The 17,513-nt window shown below is 41.3% G+C and overlaps 1 protein-coding gene across 1 annotated transcript in view; it reads right to left on the bottom strand.

Moving 5' to 3' along the window:
• Positions 1-564: 564 nt before the first annotated feature.
• Positions 565-17,513, bottom strand: part of Gys2 (glycogen synthase 2) — a 34,072-nt gene continuing 17,123 nt past the window's right edge. Inside the window, exons 8-16 of the mRNA XM_005364568.1 lie at positions 16,634-16,740; positions 15,533-15,592; positions 15,015-15,093; positions 13,956-14,069; positions 11,794-11,920; positions 7,614-7,709; positions 6,071-6,234; positions 4,915-4,995; positions 565-1,628 (exon numbers count right to left, since the gene is read on the bottom strand). Coding sequence (XP_005364625.1) covers positions 1,407-1,628; positions 4,915-4,995; positions 6,071-6,234; positions 7,614-7,709; positions 11,794-11,920; positions 13,956-14,069; positions 15,015-15,093; positions 15,533-15,592; positions 16,634-16,740 — 1,050 coding nt within the window. The 3' untranslated portion in view covers positions 565-1,406. The remainder of the gene's footprint in view (positions 1,629-4,914; positions 4,996-6,070; positions 6,235-7,613; positions 7,710-11,793; positions 11,921-13,955; positions 14,070-15,014; positions 15,094-15,532; positions 15,593-16,633; positions 16,741-17,513) is intronic.

Raw genomic sequence — 17,513 nt, forward strand, 5'->3', positions numbered from 1 at the left:
CAGGTCTAAGAAGATCAACTCTTGTACGGAGCATTTTCAGAGCACGGCCAATCGCTATACCAATCAAAGTGATCACTATGCAGTGGATGGGATGTAGTGAATGGCTGGTCAGTTATGAAAAATGAACCAGGAATAAATCTGGGTTCTGCTGTTATTGTTCAGTTCATTACATTCGAGACACAACTCTGCTTCTGTGCAGCCATTCAACCACCCCCTTCAGTAATCCCAGACGTTAGAGAGATTGTTCCCATATTGAAGGAGATTTCTCCTTTTTTCAGTAATTCCTTTTTAAAATTCCTTTCAGCTGGGCAGTGCTGGCACACACATTTAATCCCAGCACTTGGGAGGCAGGGGCAGGAGGATCTCTCTGAGTTCAAGGCCAGCCTGGTTAACAGAGAGAGTTCCTGGACAGCCAGGGCTACACAGAGAAACCTGCCTGGCGAGGGGTGGGGGGAGGTGGGTGGGGGAAGATTCCTTTCCATCTGTTAGGAACTGTTCATGACAAGTGCTTTACACATGTTAATTTGTCTGAAACATTTTAAGCAAGATATTATCAAAGAAAACGAAATTTGTAAATAGTGACACATTTATTCATTTGGATTTGGCAATTAATAATTATCTATAAAAGATTGAAATTTCCACTTAAACAACAAAAGTCCTGTTACAATAAGGGGACACATGTTGGCGGTAACATCAACGATCTGGACACAAATTCTAGATTTCCGACGTCACGTAGTAAATATTCAATGGAATACATAGAACACTGATTTGGGGTAGTTTGCTTTCTTGTGGATTTTGACAATCATCTGCAGAGCAAGAAAGAATTTCATGGCTTTAAGGCACATGACAAATGAATAACAAAGTCTTTTTATTTAAAATATGTGAGTCATGCAATTATAGTTAAGAATCATTCTTTGCTGGAAGAGGTTTGCTTGGAGTATAGAAGCTTCCATAAATATTAATCAAAGGATGATGATGATTTTTGGACAAAAAAAAAGCAGCTAAAAATTTCTGATCACTTGCGTTAACTATTTGTGTGTGTGTGTGTGTGTGTGTGTGTGTGTGTGTGTGTGTGTGTGTGTAGTGTCTTACTTTTTAACCCAGTCTGTCCTTGACATCAGGACAATTGTCCTGCCCCAGCCATCTGAGTGCTAAGGTTAAAGGTATGAGTCACCATCTCCGACTAATTTAACTATCATTAAAATGTCCCCAGTCCTGTCACTTCAAAAACCTTCCTCATCTTTAAATTTACAAGGACAACAAGACTTGAAGATTAAAATGCTTCATCCCAAATTACAAAACTGTCATTTACTTAATCTCCTCCATTCTTCCATATTCCATTGCAATTTTCAGAAGAAAAAGGGAGTTGCTCATTTTCACTCTCTCGGAGAGCCGTTGGCTGGGGGTCAGTTTTTAAATTCCCCATGAAGCTTTTTCTTCCCCTTAGGAACGTGGTTCAGAGAAAACGGTGACTTGATATTTAGCCGATCCCTCTCAGCCTCCTCTTCCTCGTCGTATCTTTGGTCCTCGTCTTCATCTTCCACATCACTGCTCTGAGGACTGGAGGTCTGAGATCCCGATGGAGAAGGGGGAACTGAGGAGGGCCTGGGATACTTAAACCCATCCGTCTGCCGAAGACAAATAAGACACATGTTTAAAAAAAGACGTAGTGGGGTCGGAGAGATGGCTCAGTTAAGAGCGCTGGCAGCTCTTCCAGGGGTCCTGAGTGCAAGCCTCCGTAATGAGATCTGGTGCCCTCTTCTGGCCTACAGGCATACATGCAGGCAGAACACAGCACATAATAAACAACTCTCTCATCTCTCTCTCTCTCTCTCTCTCTCTCTCTATATATATAGATATTTTATTATATATATATATATATATATAATAAAACTCTTCTGGGGTTTCTTTTAAAGTCAGTTTTGTTTTGTTTGTGTTGTTGGTTTTAAAGTAGTCTCTATACATAGCCCTGACTGTCCTGAAACTCATAATGTAGACGAGGCTGACTTCAAACTCACCTGCCTGTGCCTCCAGAGTACTGGGATTAAAGGTATGTTGCCACCACACCTGGGTGGTTTTCTCTTTTTAAATATAATTGTCTTTTTAAGATTTTAATTACGTGTGTGTTTGTATACAAGTACGTGCCATACACATACATGATTTATCTTTTTCCCAATCACCTTAGGTTTAAAATCATCCAAACACACGTGCAAGCACACACACACACACACACACACACACACACACACACACCACATTGCTAACAGATACCAGATGTGAACATCAGATTCCCTGGTGCTACATTAATAGGCCGTTACTCCATAAGGAGTGATGACAACTGAAATCAGATCTTCAGAAAAGCAGCAACTCTTAACAGCTGAGTCACATCTGCAGCCCTGACTTCTTGATTTTCAGTGACACAGACAGTATAGATACTAATTGAATTGATTTTAGGTAGTCTACTGTGATCCTTCAGGAGCTTAGGAACTTTGACTCTGGTACTATCAGTGTTAAAATAGACTCATTAAACATATGACTATCTTTGACCAAGCACTAAAATATACCAAGTACTATATATACTATCTATAATAATTGTACATAATCATATAATATGTATCATTTAATATTTTAACAATATCCACATAAATTCTTCTTGCTTCCTCTCTGAGAAAAAGAAACAGAAAAAACAAATGATGTGCGTAAGCCATGGTAAAATTTAGTGCTGGGTCTGTGACAACCCTAAGTCTTTCTTTAGTTTCAATGGCCATTCACATTGCTCTGTCTTCTTACAGATGCTTTCAGAAAGTTCCAGAACATGGACAGCTCAACAGGCCACCAACAGACACCACTATATAGAATCCTGGTGGCTGGGTGACCTCACTGATTCCCAAGATTGTACCAATTGCATCATTTCAGTTGGTGGGAAAGCACCACAAGGCTTTAGTGACACTGCCCAGCTGTGTGGAATCATTAAGAAAGGTCACTTGGCAAACACATGCTGAGTGCCAGCTGTGCTGTGCTTCATGGATCACAATGCCACCAAAGGCAAAGCTAGAAATACACCGCATCATACCTGCTTCGCAGGAGTGCATGTGCTTGAAAGCCATTGGTCGACCTCATTTCAATCATTTTGTACATTGTTATTAAGTTACACACATATAGTCCTATCAATCTCCTGGTACGTTGCTTAAAATCAGAAAAGGACCTGGAGCATGAATAACCAACCCATCATGCTGCTAAAGAAGACAGACTCTCCCTCTCCCATTGACCATCAACTGCTGACAGTTGCCTCAGTTAGGGGTGGGCCGCATCCCTCTCCATGCGAAATACTGATTAGCGCTCTACACATGCATGTATACAAGCAGCACTAGTTGGATTCAGAGCGTCAGAAGGAGAAGGAAGAGGAGGAGGAGAGAACATGAAGTTGGAAAGTGGGGAATGATCTAAATACCTTGAACTCATCTATGAAAGTGTCAAGGAATTTTTGAATAGAGCTGAACCTGCATTTAGTTCCTCAGATAGAGTAAGAGCTAAATACTCGTTCGTTGAATAAAATATAAATGGGTGAATGGAGCTGAGTCAGCAAGTAAAGTGTGTAACTTCGGATAAATGAGACACCCAGCTCTCCAGTGAGAACATGGTAAACCCAGAGGTTGGAATGTGCCAAGGGGACATTTAGGGGCTAATACTTCCTTCTACATCTCTTCCAGAATAAGAATGATACCTGCCTAAGACCTTTAATCAGAGTGTAACTGGATTTGAGGGATTTGTGCCTTCTTGATGAGAACGGATAGTTCGTGGGGGGGGAGGGTGATAAGATCAATGACTCTTGATACTGAGCATATAGCGAAAATTTGTGTTTATTTGCTCAAAAGATACTTCTTCGGGACGCAAAGGCTGTTTGTTTGTTTGTTTGTTTGTTTGTTAAGGCAGGCTTGCTCCATGTTGCTTATGTTGGTCTTAATCTCACAAATCTAAATGACCCTCATGACTCAGCCTCCTGAGTAACTGGTACTATACGTCCACGTCCCTAGGTGATCTTATATACAATGGTGATTCCGATGTGTCCAACGTGCCATCCATGGGCTACATGAGGCCAACAGGGATGGCTATTAAAGTGGCCCAACACAAAACTGTAAACGTTTTTCTAAAAGGCTAAGGTTTTCTTTGTGGTTGTTTAAAAACTATGTTAACTTGATTGTGTAGTTCTTGTGTGAACTTTGTACACAACAGCACAGTATTACAATGTGAAAATGTTGAATACACCTAGATCTCATCTTCTCACTCCGAGGCTGTCCCTGGATGAATGCAAAGTTAAAAAGATGTAGTCCTCAGATCAGTGTGTAGATTCCAGCAAGGATGGATCATGCTGAAGAGAAATGCCTGGCTCTACGCTGCCTTCAGGTGTTCCCTGTTCTCTCTCTTTAGAAGAGAGCACCTGTGAACTATGATGCTTTCACTGATAGAGATGTCTAATTGGTTCTTAGAAGAAAATTCCCCTGGACTGTGCTTAATGGAACAAAACCACTCTTAGGGTCCAATCCCCCCTCTGAGCTTGAATTTGCTCTATTTCATTCTTGCCAAATGGTCATTCTATATTTAAACACTCCCTTGGATAGCAAACCTACCTCCTGCTAAATCAACCCACTCTATTGTTGAGTAACTCTCAGGAAAATGAGAACCTAGTAGCGACCCCCAAGCATCAAGGCAGAGAGAGTTATAATGAAGAGATATGCCTCCAATGATATGAATCAGCCATCCAGGCTTGTGTGCCTCCTTTCTTCACAGTTCTAACACCATAAAAGGTGGACTACTGGCATATTTAGCTACTTACGGATTCAAAGGTCTTGTTAGAACTGCCAAATAAGAAATGTCATTTTTTGTAAAAAAGCAAACACTACATTAAATACTTACCACTGGAGGTGAGGTGGGCTCCAGATGGAATTTGTCTGGAAAAGCTCTGCTCAGAGTCATGTGTCTGGCATGCTGGTAATACTGTCAAAACAAAGCCAGTTCACATGTTCTGAACACATGAGGTATTTCAGTAACCAAGTAAGGACATAAGGTCCTATCTTCCTAAGCCTGGAAAATCCATCTCCATATCAACTGCTATGTAAAACTGTACTTTTTGTGTGATACTTGACCATATCAGACATTGTGTTGACTGATAGCTTGCTGTATATTTGAAGCTGGGAAAGCTGTGTGTCCCAAATTGAGAATAAATAAAAAACCTGACCATCTATGGTTCTTTTACCTGTCAATATACATGTCCAGAAATATCACAAAACATTGTGGGAGATCAGTTGTGTTAGCCGTGCTGAGATCTGGATTGAATGTAAACATAACTGAAAACTGCTTTCATTCTTCTTATCTAGACATATTAGACACTAATTCTGCCCTGACCAAGATAAGGAACGGAACTAAGGCCCTGGCCTTCCTGCTCTCAATTCAAATGAGGGAGTAGCATTAACTGCTTAGGTCAACCTGAGTACCAGTGTTATTGGATTAGATACTCAGCTGATAGCTACACCAATTCTTGACCAGGAGAATTCAATAATATGCAAAACCCAGGGAAGCTAAGGTACTTTGTTTATTATTAAATCACTCAGTGTTAGGCTATATGAACATGGAGATGATTGCACAGCTATGGAACAAGTGAGTGGAGGCATTGCCTGTACTTAATGCATTCAAAGGTAATGTCCTTTCCACCCTGCATCAGAGAAGAATATGAGTGTGGCATCCGTGGAGTGAAAAACAACTAAGGTCTTTGCTCTTGGCATTTTCTCAACTCCACAAAGCACTTCTGCATGCCTGTTAGGCATCAAACTAAGTGCATGCTGGGTTCATGCTACATCCTGAAAGATGTGGTGTCATGGATATCTAAACCCAGGAAGACTTGGGTCTAGAGACTTTTGAGGACTCTCATTCAGCCAAAAGGTACAGGGACACACCCTGAGATTTCAGTACTCAGGGTACCGAGTTTAGTTTACAGATGGGGACTAGAGGCAAGGTTTTCATTGGGTAATATGATCTCAATGAGCTCTGCCTAGCTCCCGAGGAACTTTCTTACTCTGCCTAGGTATCTCCAGTCCAGAAGATCGGAGAGCCTTTCTGTGCGATTCCTCTGGATGATTCTTTGACGGCGTGACTGTTTGCAAAACCCATAGAGAAACTGAGTCAGTTGGTTGCAAGAATCATCTGGAGATCGGAAGCGCCTGTCGACGATGTAAATACCTGCAGAACACAGACAGAGATCAAAACAACTTCCAACTTCTCAATGTAAACACCTGGAGAACACACACATAAATAAAAACACGACATCTAACTTATTGCCTAGGTTCCACCAAAGACCACAACTTGCCCATCATCAGTACCTGCCTAAGCTACCACCTCCACTATATTTTCCCCTCTTCTAAGGCTCTATATTTTTTACAATCTTCTAATTATTAAAAATCATCATCAACCTTCTGCCACCAAAACAAATCTTACCTTAAAAAATATATCTAGCCCTCTGGGTCAGTAATTCTCTAGGAATTGCTGCTAGCCAGAAACAAAGGATGGAACCTATGTTAGCTTCCCCTTCCCCCACTCCGTGTTCCCACTAACAACTGAGAACTACCAGAGGAGAGCTGCCTCCTGCAGACTCCAGGCACAGGCAGAGAACCCATCCTGGTCTTGTTGCTATGCAACATGAACAGATACACAGTGAAATGCAAATTGTCCTTCAGTCTTTAAAAGAATAAACATGTTTTTTATAGAGCGACCAATATGCATACTCCCAGACCACACCCACTGTGTTATTGCTCCTAGGACTTAAGAGAAAAAATATCCTATCACCACCATCAAAAAACAACTTAAAGGTAAAGTTTGCCCAAGTTTCACCCCTCTGCAATTCTTGAGAGCAAAATATTCAGCATTTGTAGGGATAAGTCCAAGTCCAGCCCATTGGGGGCGTGTTCGCCTCAGGCTAATGTTTACCTATAAATCTGCCCGGTGTGCACCCAGCCTTCGCTTCTGCTTCCTGTTCTCCGTGGGAATCATGGTACTGTACGTCTATTTCTACATTAAAGCTGTATATATTTTTTACAATCTGTCTGCATTCATTTTACGCCGCTGAATATGACGGACAATGAGGGCTGCTGAGAAGCCAAGGACAATGACACTGGGTTTTGATCCTACTTCTAGCTCTGGCTTTGTGGGGGCCTAGCCAGTTTGGATGTTCACCTTCCTAGACCAGGATGGAGGGGGGAGGACTTCGGACTTTCCACAGGGCAGGGAACCCTGACTGCTCTTCAGACTCGAGAGGGAGGGGGAGAGGAGGGGGGGAGGTTAGGGGGATCTGAAGTTGGGGGGGGAGAGTGGGAGGAGTGGGAGGCTGGGAGGAGGCGGAAAATTTTTTTTTCTTTCTTAATAAAAAAAAAATTAAGAATAAAAAATAAATAAATAAAGATAGAATATAAAAAAAAAAAGAACACTCTTCCCTATGGATCCCCTACTTATATTATCTACTTTTAATTAAATGAGAAATATAAGCTTTAATTTCATTACAGGACAGCTTTAGTGTTAGACCCTGTGAAGACCCTGAGGACACAATGAATGAAAAAAAATCTCACCATATGCAGTAGGGTCAGCCACATGCTCTTGCATGAAACAGCCAAAGCCAGAGAGGTTTGTCGTCACACTCGGGATGCCCATCACGGTGCATTCGGCTGCGAGAGAATGGACAAAGGAGGAGCTGCAGACCCGCTCTCAACCCCCACGTTCACGTGGAGGAGAAAAAGCCCTGTTTCCTAGTAGCAGATTGTTACTCCCCGCCCAACATGGTATAGACCCTTTATCTGCACTCGTAACACAGGTATCTTTGCAAGCATTCCATAAAGTGATGCTGACATCATCCCTCTCTGAACGGTGAAGAAATTAATGCATGAGGAGTTGATGTCACTTGGCCTCTCCGTAGAATCCGGGGACTTGGGAAAGCAGGGCCTGAAGTGAGACATCCAGTCTGAGAGTTCTTGCTGGAACCTGCTGCTTTTTACTGGCTCAGCCCAGCTGTCTAGTTTTCTGGTTGACTCTTGTTCCATTTTGAGATTGTGACTCTGCTTGTGACTTTGTGGGGGAGAGGGAGTGCTTGGACACAGCCAGGTTTTCCCCTACTGTAATCTCCTCTGCACACAACCCAGGCACTCTCTTACAGGTGCAGGGAATTCATGGTCTCTTTCAGTCTTCCCTCACCTTTTAATTAAAACCTGTTTTCCACAAAATATCTAAGCTATATATAAATATAAAAATATCTTTCTCTCAAAGATAGCTGTGGGTTTTTTTTTGTTTATTTGTGCATGAGAGTGTGAACCTGTGTGTGTGTACATTCCTGATGTCAAGGAAATTTCCTCAATTGCTCTTACACCTTATTCATTTAGGCAAGGTCTCTCAATAAAATCCATAGCTGGTATAACTTGCCAGGTTTCTCTGGGGACCCCTTGCTATTTCCTCTGAGACTGGAATCACGGGCTTATTGCCACTCCCATGAGGCATTTGGTGGGTTTGGGGGATTTGAATGCTGGTCTTCATGCCAACATGCCAAGTCCTTTAATTATTGAGCCATCTCCTTATCCCAACATCTACATTTTAAACAAGTAATATACATTTATGGGGATATGGACATCTCATTGGTTCTTGTGTGCAGATGTGTGCAAAAGTTGTGTCATTACGAGTGGGGTGGTTCAGTTTAGATCACGGCTTTGTCTCCTCTGCTTGTGAGTATTTCCTCCTGGCTCAGTTCTGCAGCCACACAGAAGTGCTTTTTACTTTTAGGGAGGTTGCAGAAGGGGGATAGATAGGGATTGCCAACTTCTTTAATATCTGCCAAAAATTTTGGAACTCTTCCTAGGAATAATTCATATAGCTACATAAATATAAAGTTTTGTTTAAAAATGCCATAAGATTAAAAAAAACCTTATTTTCATTCTCATTCAGTAATTCACTAATATATTTTGTAGTAAAAGCCAGGAAACCACGGAAACTCAATGTATGTCCCTTGAATGAATTTTATAAAATAAACATTTCATAGGCCTTCTCAAAGCCCAGTGCTGGTATTTTAGCTTCCTAGAAAAAACTTAACATGTACAGTTGGCTTTAGTGAGTGCTTTCTATAGTTAGAACAGCACCATATTATTGTTATAAAAACAAACTAGAGATGATGTACTCTAGTTAAATCTATGCCACAGAAAGGCTTGCTTTCTCTCCAAGTACCAATTTAGAGAGTGACTATTCTCTTTTGTGGTTTGAATACAAGATGGCCATATAGATTCATGTGTTTGAATGGCTGCTGGTGTACTATTTGGGAATGAATAAAACCTTTAGGAGGTGCAGTCTTGCTGAAGGAGAGTTTTGGGGTTTATAGTCTCTCTCCTCTGCCTGTCAGCTCTCTTCTTCCTGAGCTCAGACACAGCCCTCTACGCCTGCTTCCAGGCCTTTCATGTCTGCTGTCCTATATTGTCTATCACGACAGACCATACACTGCTGGAACCACAAGTCTCCCAAACACCTTTCTTCCATAAGCTGTTTTTGTTGTTGTTTTAGGTTTTTTATTTGTTTGTTTGTTTGTCTGTCTGTCAGGGTATTTTATCAAAACAACAGGAAGAACACTAACATACTCATTTGGTCAATTTAAACGTACAGAAAAAACTCACTGGCTGTGTTAACTCTCACAACTTCCTTCCCCTATTTATATCCCATAACTTCTTCCTTGTCCTTCATCTTAGAACATTAGGTAAATCTCTATGATTTGGGGTCTTATAAAATGAAGTGTTGGGAGCCTGGAGAGATGGTTCCATAGCTAAAATCTTTGGCTGCTCTTGCAGAGGACCCAGGTTTGATTTTCAGCACACAAATGGTGTCTCACAACCCTCTGAAACCCCAGTCCCAGGAGATCCAATGCCCCTCTGGCCTCTGTGGGCACTGCATGACTGTGGTGCATAGGCACCCAAGCAGGCAAAACACTTATACACTTAAAATAAAAGTGAAATGCCTTAAATAAAAGATGTTTTGCCAGGCTGTTGGTGGTGCATACCTTTAATCCCAGCACTTGGAAGGCAGAGGCAGGTGGACCTCTATGAGTTTGAGGCCAGTCTGGTCTACAAAGCAAGTTTCAGTACAGCCAGAGCTACACAGAGAAATCCTGTCTCAAAAAAACAATAAAAACAACAAACAAACAAACAAGCCAACAACCCAAAGCATTCAGTGGAAAGGCAGGGTAGGTTTATAACAGTCTTTGCACTGATGGGCATGTCTTCCCAGTCCTGTCAGTCAGTCATGCATTTGCTTTTTCATCCTCTGTACACAATAGGTTTCCCTACAGGAAAACTGAACTGCACACTAGAAATCATGGGAACAGGAATGGATAACATCTGTTCCATTCATCAACAAAATATGTTTTGTTTATTACTTTATTAAATATGTAATTGAAATAGTCTCTGAGGACATGTCCTCCTAAGAAGGAAAACTGTTTTCAAAAATGTAGACATGACACTAATAATAAGCTTTAGAACTACAAGGGAGAAAAACGATTTAAATGCATTTTTATGTCAAATTTCAAGAAGTAGTTATATTTTGTCTGTTAAAGTTTTAATAATTTTCTACTGTTAAGCAGGCGGTGGTGGCGCACGCCTTTAATCCCAGCACTCGGGAGGCAGAGGCAGGCAGATCTCTGTGAGTTCGAGGCCAGCCTGGTCTACAAGAGCTAGTTCCAGGATAGGAACCAAAAGCTACGGAGAAACCCTGTCTCGAAAATCAAAAAAATAAATAAATAAATAAATAAATAAATAAATAAATAAATAATTTTCTACTGTTGATTAATTACATGGATGGAAGGTAGAAGTTCTGGGTGCAAAATCACCTAAAAGAGAAAATTCTAATGAAGAAAAAGAAGGAAAAATTAAAAAAACAAACCCTTTACAGTTTGCTTGTTCCAATACTATAGAATTCTTGTCTCGTAATTTGATGGGACTGAAACAATAGATCAGAATAAAACAGCTTCAGAACCCTTAGACTGCTCATACTGTGAGGGTGACAGTAGCCTCTCCTTTTAGAATTTTAGATACTGTATTTAAATTCTAGATGAAAATATAGACATGCTGCTCTTGCAGAGGACCTGGGTTGGGTTCCCACAGCTCCCCACATAGTGGCTGACAATCAACTATAACTCCAGTTCCAGGGGATCTGATATCTTTTTCTGGCCCATGAAGGCATTACATGCACATGGTATGCACATACATACATGTAGTCAAAACAACTATACACATGAAAAATTAAATATGTTGACATTGTGAAATTGTTAATAATTCAACCTAATACTGCCCCTTTACCTGGCCTCTGTTTTCTCTTGGGTTGTAGGTCAATAATTTTTTTTTAGCATTTTGTTTTAAAATAAGTGGAATTAATCTAGATCAGGAAGGGTATTTTTTATTACCAAGAAGACACATGAAAGTTACTCCTATCCTTTATGCTGGAATGCAGGCAAACTGTCTGCTTTTTTATTTATTATTTATTTAGTGGTGCTGGAGATTGGAGGGACGGCCTTGTATATTCTAAGCACGGTCTCATAGGTGTGTTCCCATTCTCAGAATCTACAAAGCATAAAACTCAGGCTTGAATGGATCCATCCCTTATCATTTTTTATAGGAACTGAGAAAGCAAAGTCTCAGGAGAGATTTCCTGCCAACTTTAACATACATACACATACTAAATAACGTGCAACCCAATCAGAATCTGTCTGTACTCATCCATGTCACATACCTGGAGTGTAACCCCAGGGTTCATAGTATGACGGAAACACCCCAAGATGACAACCCCGGACAAACTCTTCATAATCCATGGGTAGTAGCGGGCTAGTGGAGGAGAGGAATTCAGGGTGTAAAATCACCTAAAAAAGAAAGTTCTAATGAAGAAAACGAAGCAAAGACAAGCTCCTCCTATACTTTATCCTAGAGATATCATGTGCTTGATGTTCATGGATAGAGGGGAAAAAAGTTGTAAGGATCTTAGACCCTCCATCTCCCTCCACTCTGTAAATCCAAGTCTCTGTTCTGCACTAACTTTGCCCTTCATCTCCAAATCCTGGGTCACATGGTGGAGAGGTGGCACACACATTCTCTGCTTTCACACCAAACTCTTCCCTCGAGCCTCCCCCAGCCCTGTTTCCCAACTGCTGATCCCTGTCTGATTTGTGAGTCTGTTCCCAACTTGAGCAGGGAAGAGGAGATGGATCACTTGTGACCTACACATGAGTCCTCTGAGGGAGACAGACCTCAGGGGAGGGAAGAGGCTGGAACAGTCCTGCCCAAGCTACACCATGCCATCCACTCTCACCTAGAGGCTCCCTAGTCCACGTAACACTGGAGTGTTCTGCAAAGATGCTATTCATGCCTCTGCTCAAAAGTCATGATTGCCTCAAAGAAAAATACATGTACATAAAGGCCTATGTGCAGTGGAGTGCCGGTATTCAGGAATAAAATGTCAAATCATAAATACCTAGTTTTATGTAAAATATCATCTACTGTATGATGTTCTAGAAAAGACAGAATTGTCAGGACATATGCAGAGCACAAAAGTGTTTAGGATGCAAAGCTTCCTATCTCATGCTGTAATGATAAATACACATCATTGTTAATTTGTCCAAACTCAGGATGAATGAAGCCAAAGGTGAGCCCCAGTATGAAGACACTGGAGGGATAGCAATGTGCCAATTGAGACTCATCAGTTCCATCAAACAGAAAGTGCCTTTGAGGATGCTACAGAAAGGAGGTGGTGCCTGGATGAGGCTCCCAGAGAATTGCTCTTGGGTTAAAGGCTATTAAAGTGTATACACAGGGCTGGGAAGATGGGGAAATATGAAAAGGCTGGCTGTGCAAGTGTGCAGAACCCACATAGAAATCCAACGGGGGTGGAGGGGATGAAGAGGTGTGTCGATGGCTAGATGGCTAAGAGCACTAATTGTTCCACCAGAGGAACTGGGTTAGATTCCCAGAACCTATAGGGTGACTCATAGCCATCTCTTCTAGTTCCAGAGTATCTGATGCTTTCTTCTGGACTTCTTGGGTACCAGACATACGCATGGCGCACAGCCATACATGGAGGTACAGGTGTGGATCACTCAGCCTGGTAACCTGAGTTGATCTGCCCATTGTCCTCTGACCTTGTCATGGCCACCGTGACATATGTTATCCTCCACCACACACACACACAATATAAATAATGGATAAACGTAATCTTAAAAACGAGATACCACAAAAGAAAATGAAAATACTTAAAAAAAACATAACTCTTATCAGAGTCCTTTCCTGAAGTAAGTTTTACAACATGTCTTGATCACTAAAAAGTAGGTAATTTCCTTGTGCCTGCTCATAACATTGTTCAATTCATACAAATATTAGGATCAAAGCTCAGAGCTGACAGAGATCTAAGAGTAATCACCTAAAACAAGAAGCAGAATCAATCATTATTTTAGAAGTGTTTAAGAGTTTTTTTTTTTTTTACAGAAAACACTTACAAAAAACAATGAAGAGCTTGTAATAAATTCCCTCCGAAGTATATTCTACATAATTCTTTTGTTTGTATATGTGAGCATGGGGACAGGTATTCTAGTGTGTGCATGTGTGTTTTGATGTCCCTACAGCTGTGCTGTTTTTAAAGAGTGTTCCATGGTTCTTTTTGAGGCAGGGTCACTCTGGCCTGGAGCTCACCAACTAAAGCCAGGCTAGTTTGTTAGTGAGCTCCAGAGATCCCATGGATTCCCCGAGCACTGGGTCTACAAGCATGTGGCACCTGGCCAAGCTTGTACCGGAGTGCTGGAGGGTGACCTCAGGCTCACGCATGGCCAGCATTTTACCAACTGAGTCTTTGCCTCCGCCTATTCTGTGCAATTCTGAAGTCGTTTATAACAAACCAATTAGTTCCACCTTGACTCTGTCTGCACGGTTGTTGAAAAGTCCAATCCGTCTAATGGTGCTGAGAATGGGATCCGTGGAGTCATCAATCATGTTGTGAGTGGTGACAGGAGGCAAGGACTGTCTCTGCGGGAACAAGGGAAGAAAGTGTCGGTGGTGAGAAAGCATTAAGAAGCGTGATTCATGTCTGCAAAAGGCCAGGGACATCTCGTGCTCCCTCTGAGTACTCAGCCCTCTAAGATGACGCTAGTTTTGATGATTAAGCTTTGTGTCTTTCAGGGGAAGAGAAAGAGTTTCAGAATCTTCTATACAGACTGAGAACAGAAAGCTTCTCTCCCCCCACCCCCACATGCAGCCACTGTGCGAAAGGTGTGGACGTCATGAATGCTTCCGGGTATATCTAGAATGCTAAGGTACTTTGGAATCTGCACCCAGGATGAACTTAGTCACTGGAACTGTCTAGCAAACCACACTATTAACAGGACCCCCATGCATGTCTAGAATACTACAGCACATTTTAAAACAACAATTTGGATCAGTAAGGAAGCATTGGCATTTTCTCTACTATGGTGGGGGTTATGCCCTTTTGGAGATTTTCACAAATTATTTTGTTGTTATTATATTGGAAATAACTTTTTCAGCTGAGTATATTGGCTCAAAAAGAATTCTGTAAATAGGTTCAAAGGCAGACTTTGTGAGATTTCTTAAAGAATCTCTTAGAAGCAATTCAGAAAAGCACATATAAAATCATTTAAGTGACCCTCTAAGAGTATTGTTCTGGGTGGGTAAATGGCTCGGTGGTCAAATGTTCAAGTCTGATTATTTGAGTTTCATCTCTGGGAGCCACATGGTAGAAAGACCCTAACTCCCTCAAGTTGTCCCCCGACCCCCACATGCATGCCCTGCTTCACAACCACAAACATACATGGAATGAAAAAAGAATTATGTTTTCCAACTCTCAGACTTGAAATTTCCTAATTTGGTAAATTCCTTCATATGAATGAAGAAAAAGTTGCCTAGATTTATTTTAATGATCACAAGAGATTGTAACTTCCTTTAAATTTTTCTTACCTGAGTTGAAAAAATGGCTCTTTTCATAATTGTTAAGTCATCTCGATCCAAGATGGTATTCATGTCAGGAATTTCTCCTCTGTGATGAAAACAGTGTTTAAAATAAAAATGGTTGGCACTAGTTAAGTTCTTTCTGCCAGGCATATATAGCTCATTTATCGTAATAATGCTATTTACTAAGACGTTAACACAGATTTAATATATGAATATTTACTATTTATTTGTTATATTTAAGTCAATATATATTTGAACTTAAAATCCCCTTCAGTCTCAGACTGATGTATTAATGAGTACCCAGTGAACGAGAACCTGTGCACATAAGCACACATGGTCTCCTACGTGCAAGCTGTTCACTAATACTGTCAAACAAAAGGTAAAAGTCTAGTGCTCAAATGACATCTTCAAAGGCTACAAAACTTCCATTACGTATAGAAGAAAATGCATGAAAAGTGATTAAATTGGGCTGTGTGGATAGTGAAGACTTAGATGTTGATGCGTAAGTTGTTCTAAGCACTTACCTCAATAACCCATCGTAAAGCCTCTTTCCAAACTTTTCCTTCAAGGAATGCACAGTGTCCCTGTTTGACACAGACAGATTCCTAATTCACATGCAATCATAACTTTTCATCTTGATCTTTGGGGGTCTGAATGAGAACGGCCTCCAGCAGCTCAGATATTTGAATGTTTAGTCCCTAGTTGGCGGAACTGTTTCAGAAGATTTCATAGGAAATCTTGTTAGAGGAGGTATGTCATTGGGGGTGAGCTTTGCTCTGAGGTGTCAAAGTGCCCATGTAATTCTTCGTTAGCTCCCTCTGCCTCATGCTTGAGGTCAAGATGTAAGCTGTCAGCTGATTTTCCAGCATCACACGTCTGCTGCCTGCTGTCTTCTGCCTTCCTGCCTGCTGCCTCCACACCATGATGCTCATGGACTCTACCCCCTACAACTGTGAACACTGAATTAAATTTTTACTTTATGTGCTGCCTTGGTTGTAGTGCTTTTGGCACAGGGATAGCAAGGGAACCAAGACCCCATCTGTTGTGAAGGTGCTGTTGTCTCATTAACATTCCTTGAAGTTACAAAGATTTTTTTTTTTTAATGCAGGCCCTCCGATTATTTCCCAACTGTCTAATTTTAGCTTGGTTGAGAAAAAACAAATCCAGGACTAAGGTCACAAAACATTTGAACAGCCTAGAGAGCTGGAATTCTTTTTTTTTTTTTTTTTTTTTGCTTGCAGTAACTGGGGAATGGTTGAGAGAGGGAAGGGTCAGTGAACAGAGCACTTTAGTGAGGTGTTTGGTAATTATTTGATCTGGGCTGAGCATAGAGGGAGTCGTTATACTCAGCTCCTTGCTTTGGTATACATCCAACCCATCTTTAAAACCCATATAAGGACACGCGTGCATTCTGTGGCTGTTTGTTAGAAAGTTTTCCTAGTACTGTCCCCCCGTATTACGGGCATTGCGCAGTCCAATGCATGAGCTAGGAGGAGAGAACCACACAGTATTTATGCTACAGTCGTCAAAGAGAAACGAAGTTCAGGGGCACAGCTCTGAGGTCGTACACTTAGGCAAAACTCCCTTCACGTGTTGCCGGAGAAGGCTGACAAACGCGAGATTACCACAGCTGTTTCCGCACCGCCTGGCCCTTCAGGGTTTCCACGTTGAAATTGTTTGTCTTGGCAGGCATGATGAAAAACACCACCACAGTGACGTTGCTCTTATGCATCTGAGGAGGGACAGAAAACACAGTAACGTCACCTAGCAAAGATCAAAAAGCACCTGGCACAGGGACCGCAAGCCTGGAAAACAGTGTTTTCCTGTATCACGGAAGAACACCGAGCTCTGAGCCACAGAACAGAAGCTGATGTCTTTCCAAGACTTTTCTAACCGAATTCCAAGCAGGATTTGTTGGCAACGAATTATTTCCATACCACTGGCCATGTAAAATAGATAATAATAGCTACTCAGGTCAGTGTGTTTTTTCTGTGGGGCCTGACAGAAAAAAAAAAAATCAAAATTCTTTCTTTAAATATTGAGGTCCAAAATTTAATGAGGATTTGTTTCTGATTCTTCTTCTAACTCTATCTAATTTACTGAGTTGTACAAATGGATTTTTTGCATGTTTCTGCTTCATTCCTAGATGGTCCGTATGATGCATTTTGACTTTTAGGCCAACACGTAAAGGAATAGAGCAAATTTATGCTTCACACTTTGGTTGTAGCAGATGCTGTGCTAGGCACTATAAACACACAACTGACCTCTGCCCTTGTAACTACCACACACATTAGATGTGACCCATCTCATTCTACTGATGCTAAGAAAGCACGGATTGTGTAATATTTTATCCGAGCACCCACAGCCTATTAGGGAAAAAGCTAATACTTAAACTGATACTTATTTTAACATCTAAAATCTATATTTTCTTATTCTCTTCCACACATTCCTTGGGCATAACATCTCTCTCTCACACAAGACAATGACATATATCAAGACACTTCG

This window comes from Microtus ochrogaster (genome assembly GCF_000317375.1).
Source record: "Microtus ochrogaster isolate Prairie Vole_2 chromosome 14 unlocalized genomic scaffold, MicOch1.0 chr14_random_2, whole genome shotgun sequence".
Classification (NCBI taxonomy): domain Eukaryota; kingdom Metazoa; phylum Chordata; class Mammalia; order Rodentia; family Cricetidae; genus Microtus; species Microtus ochrogaster.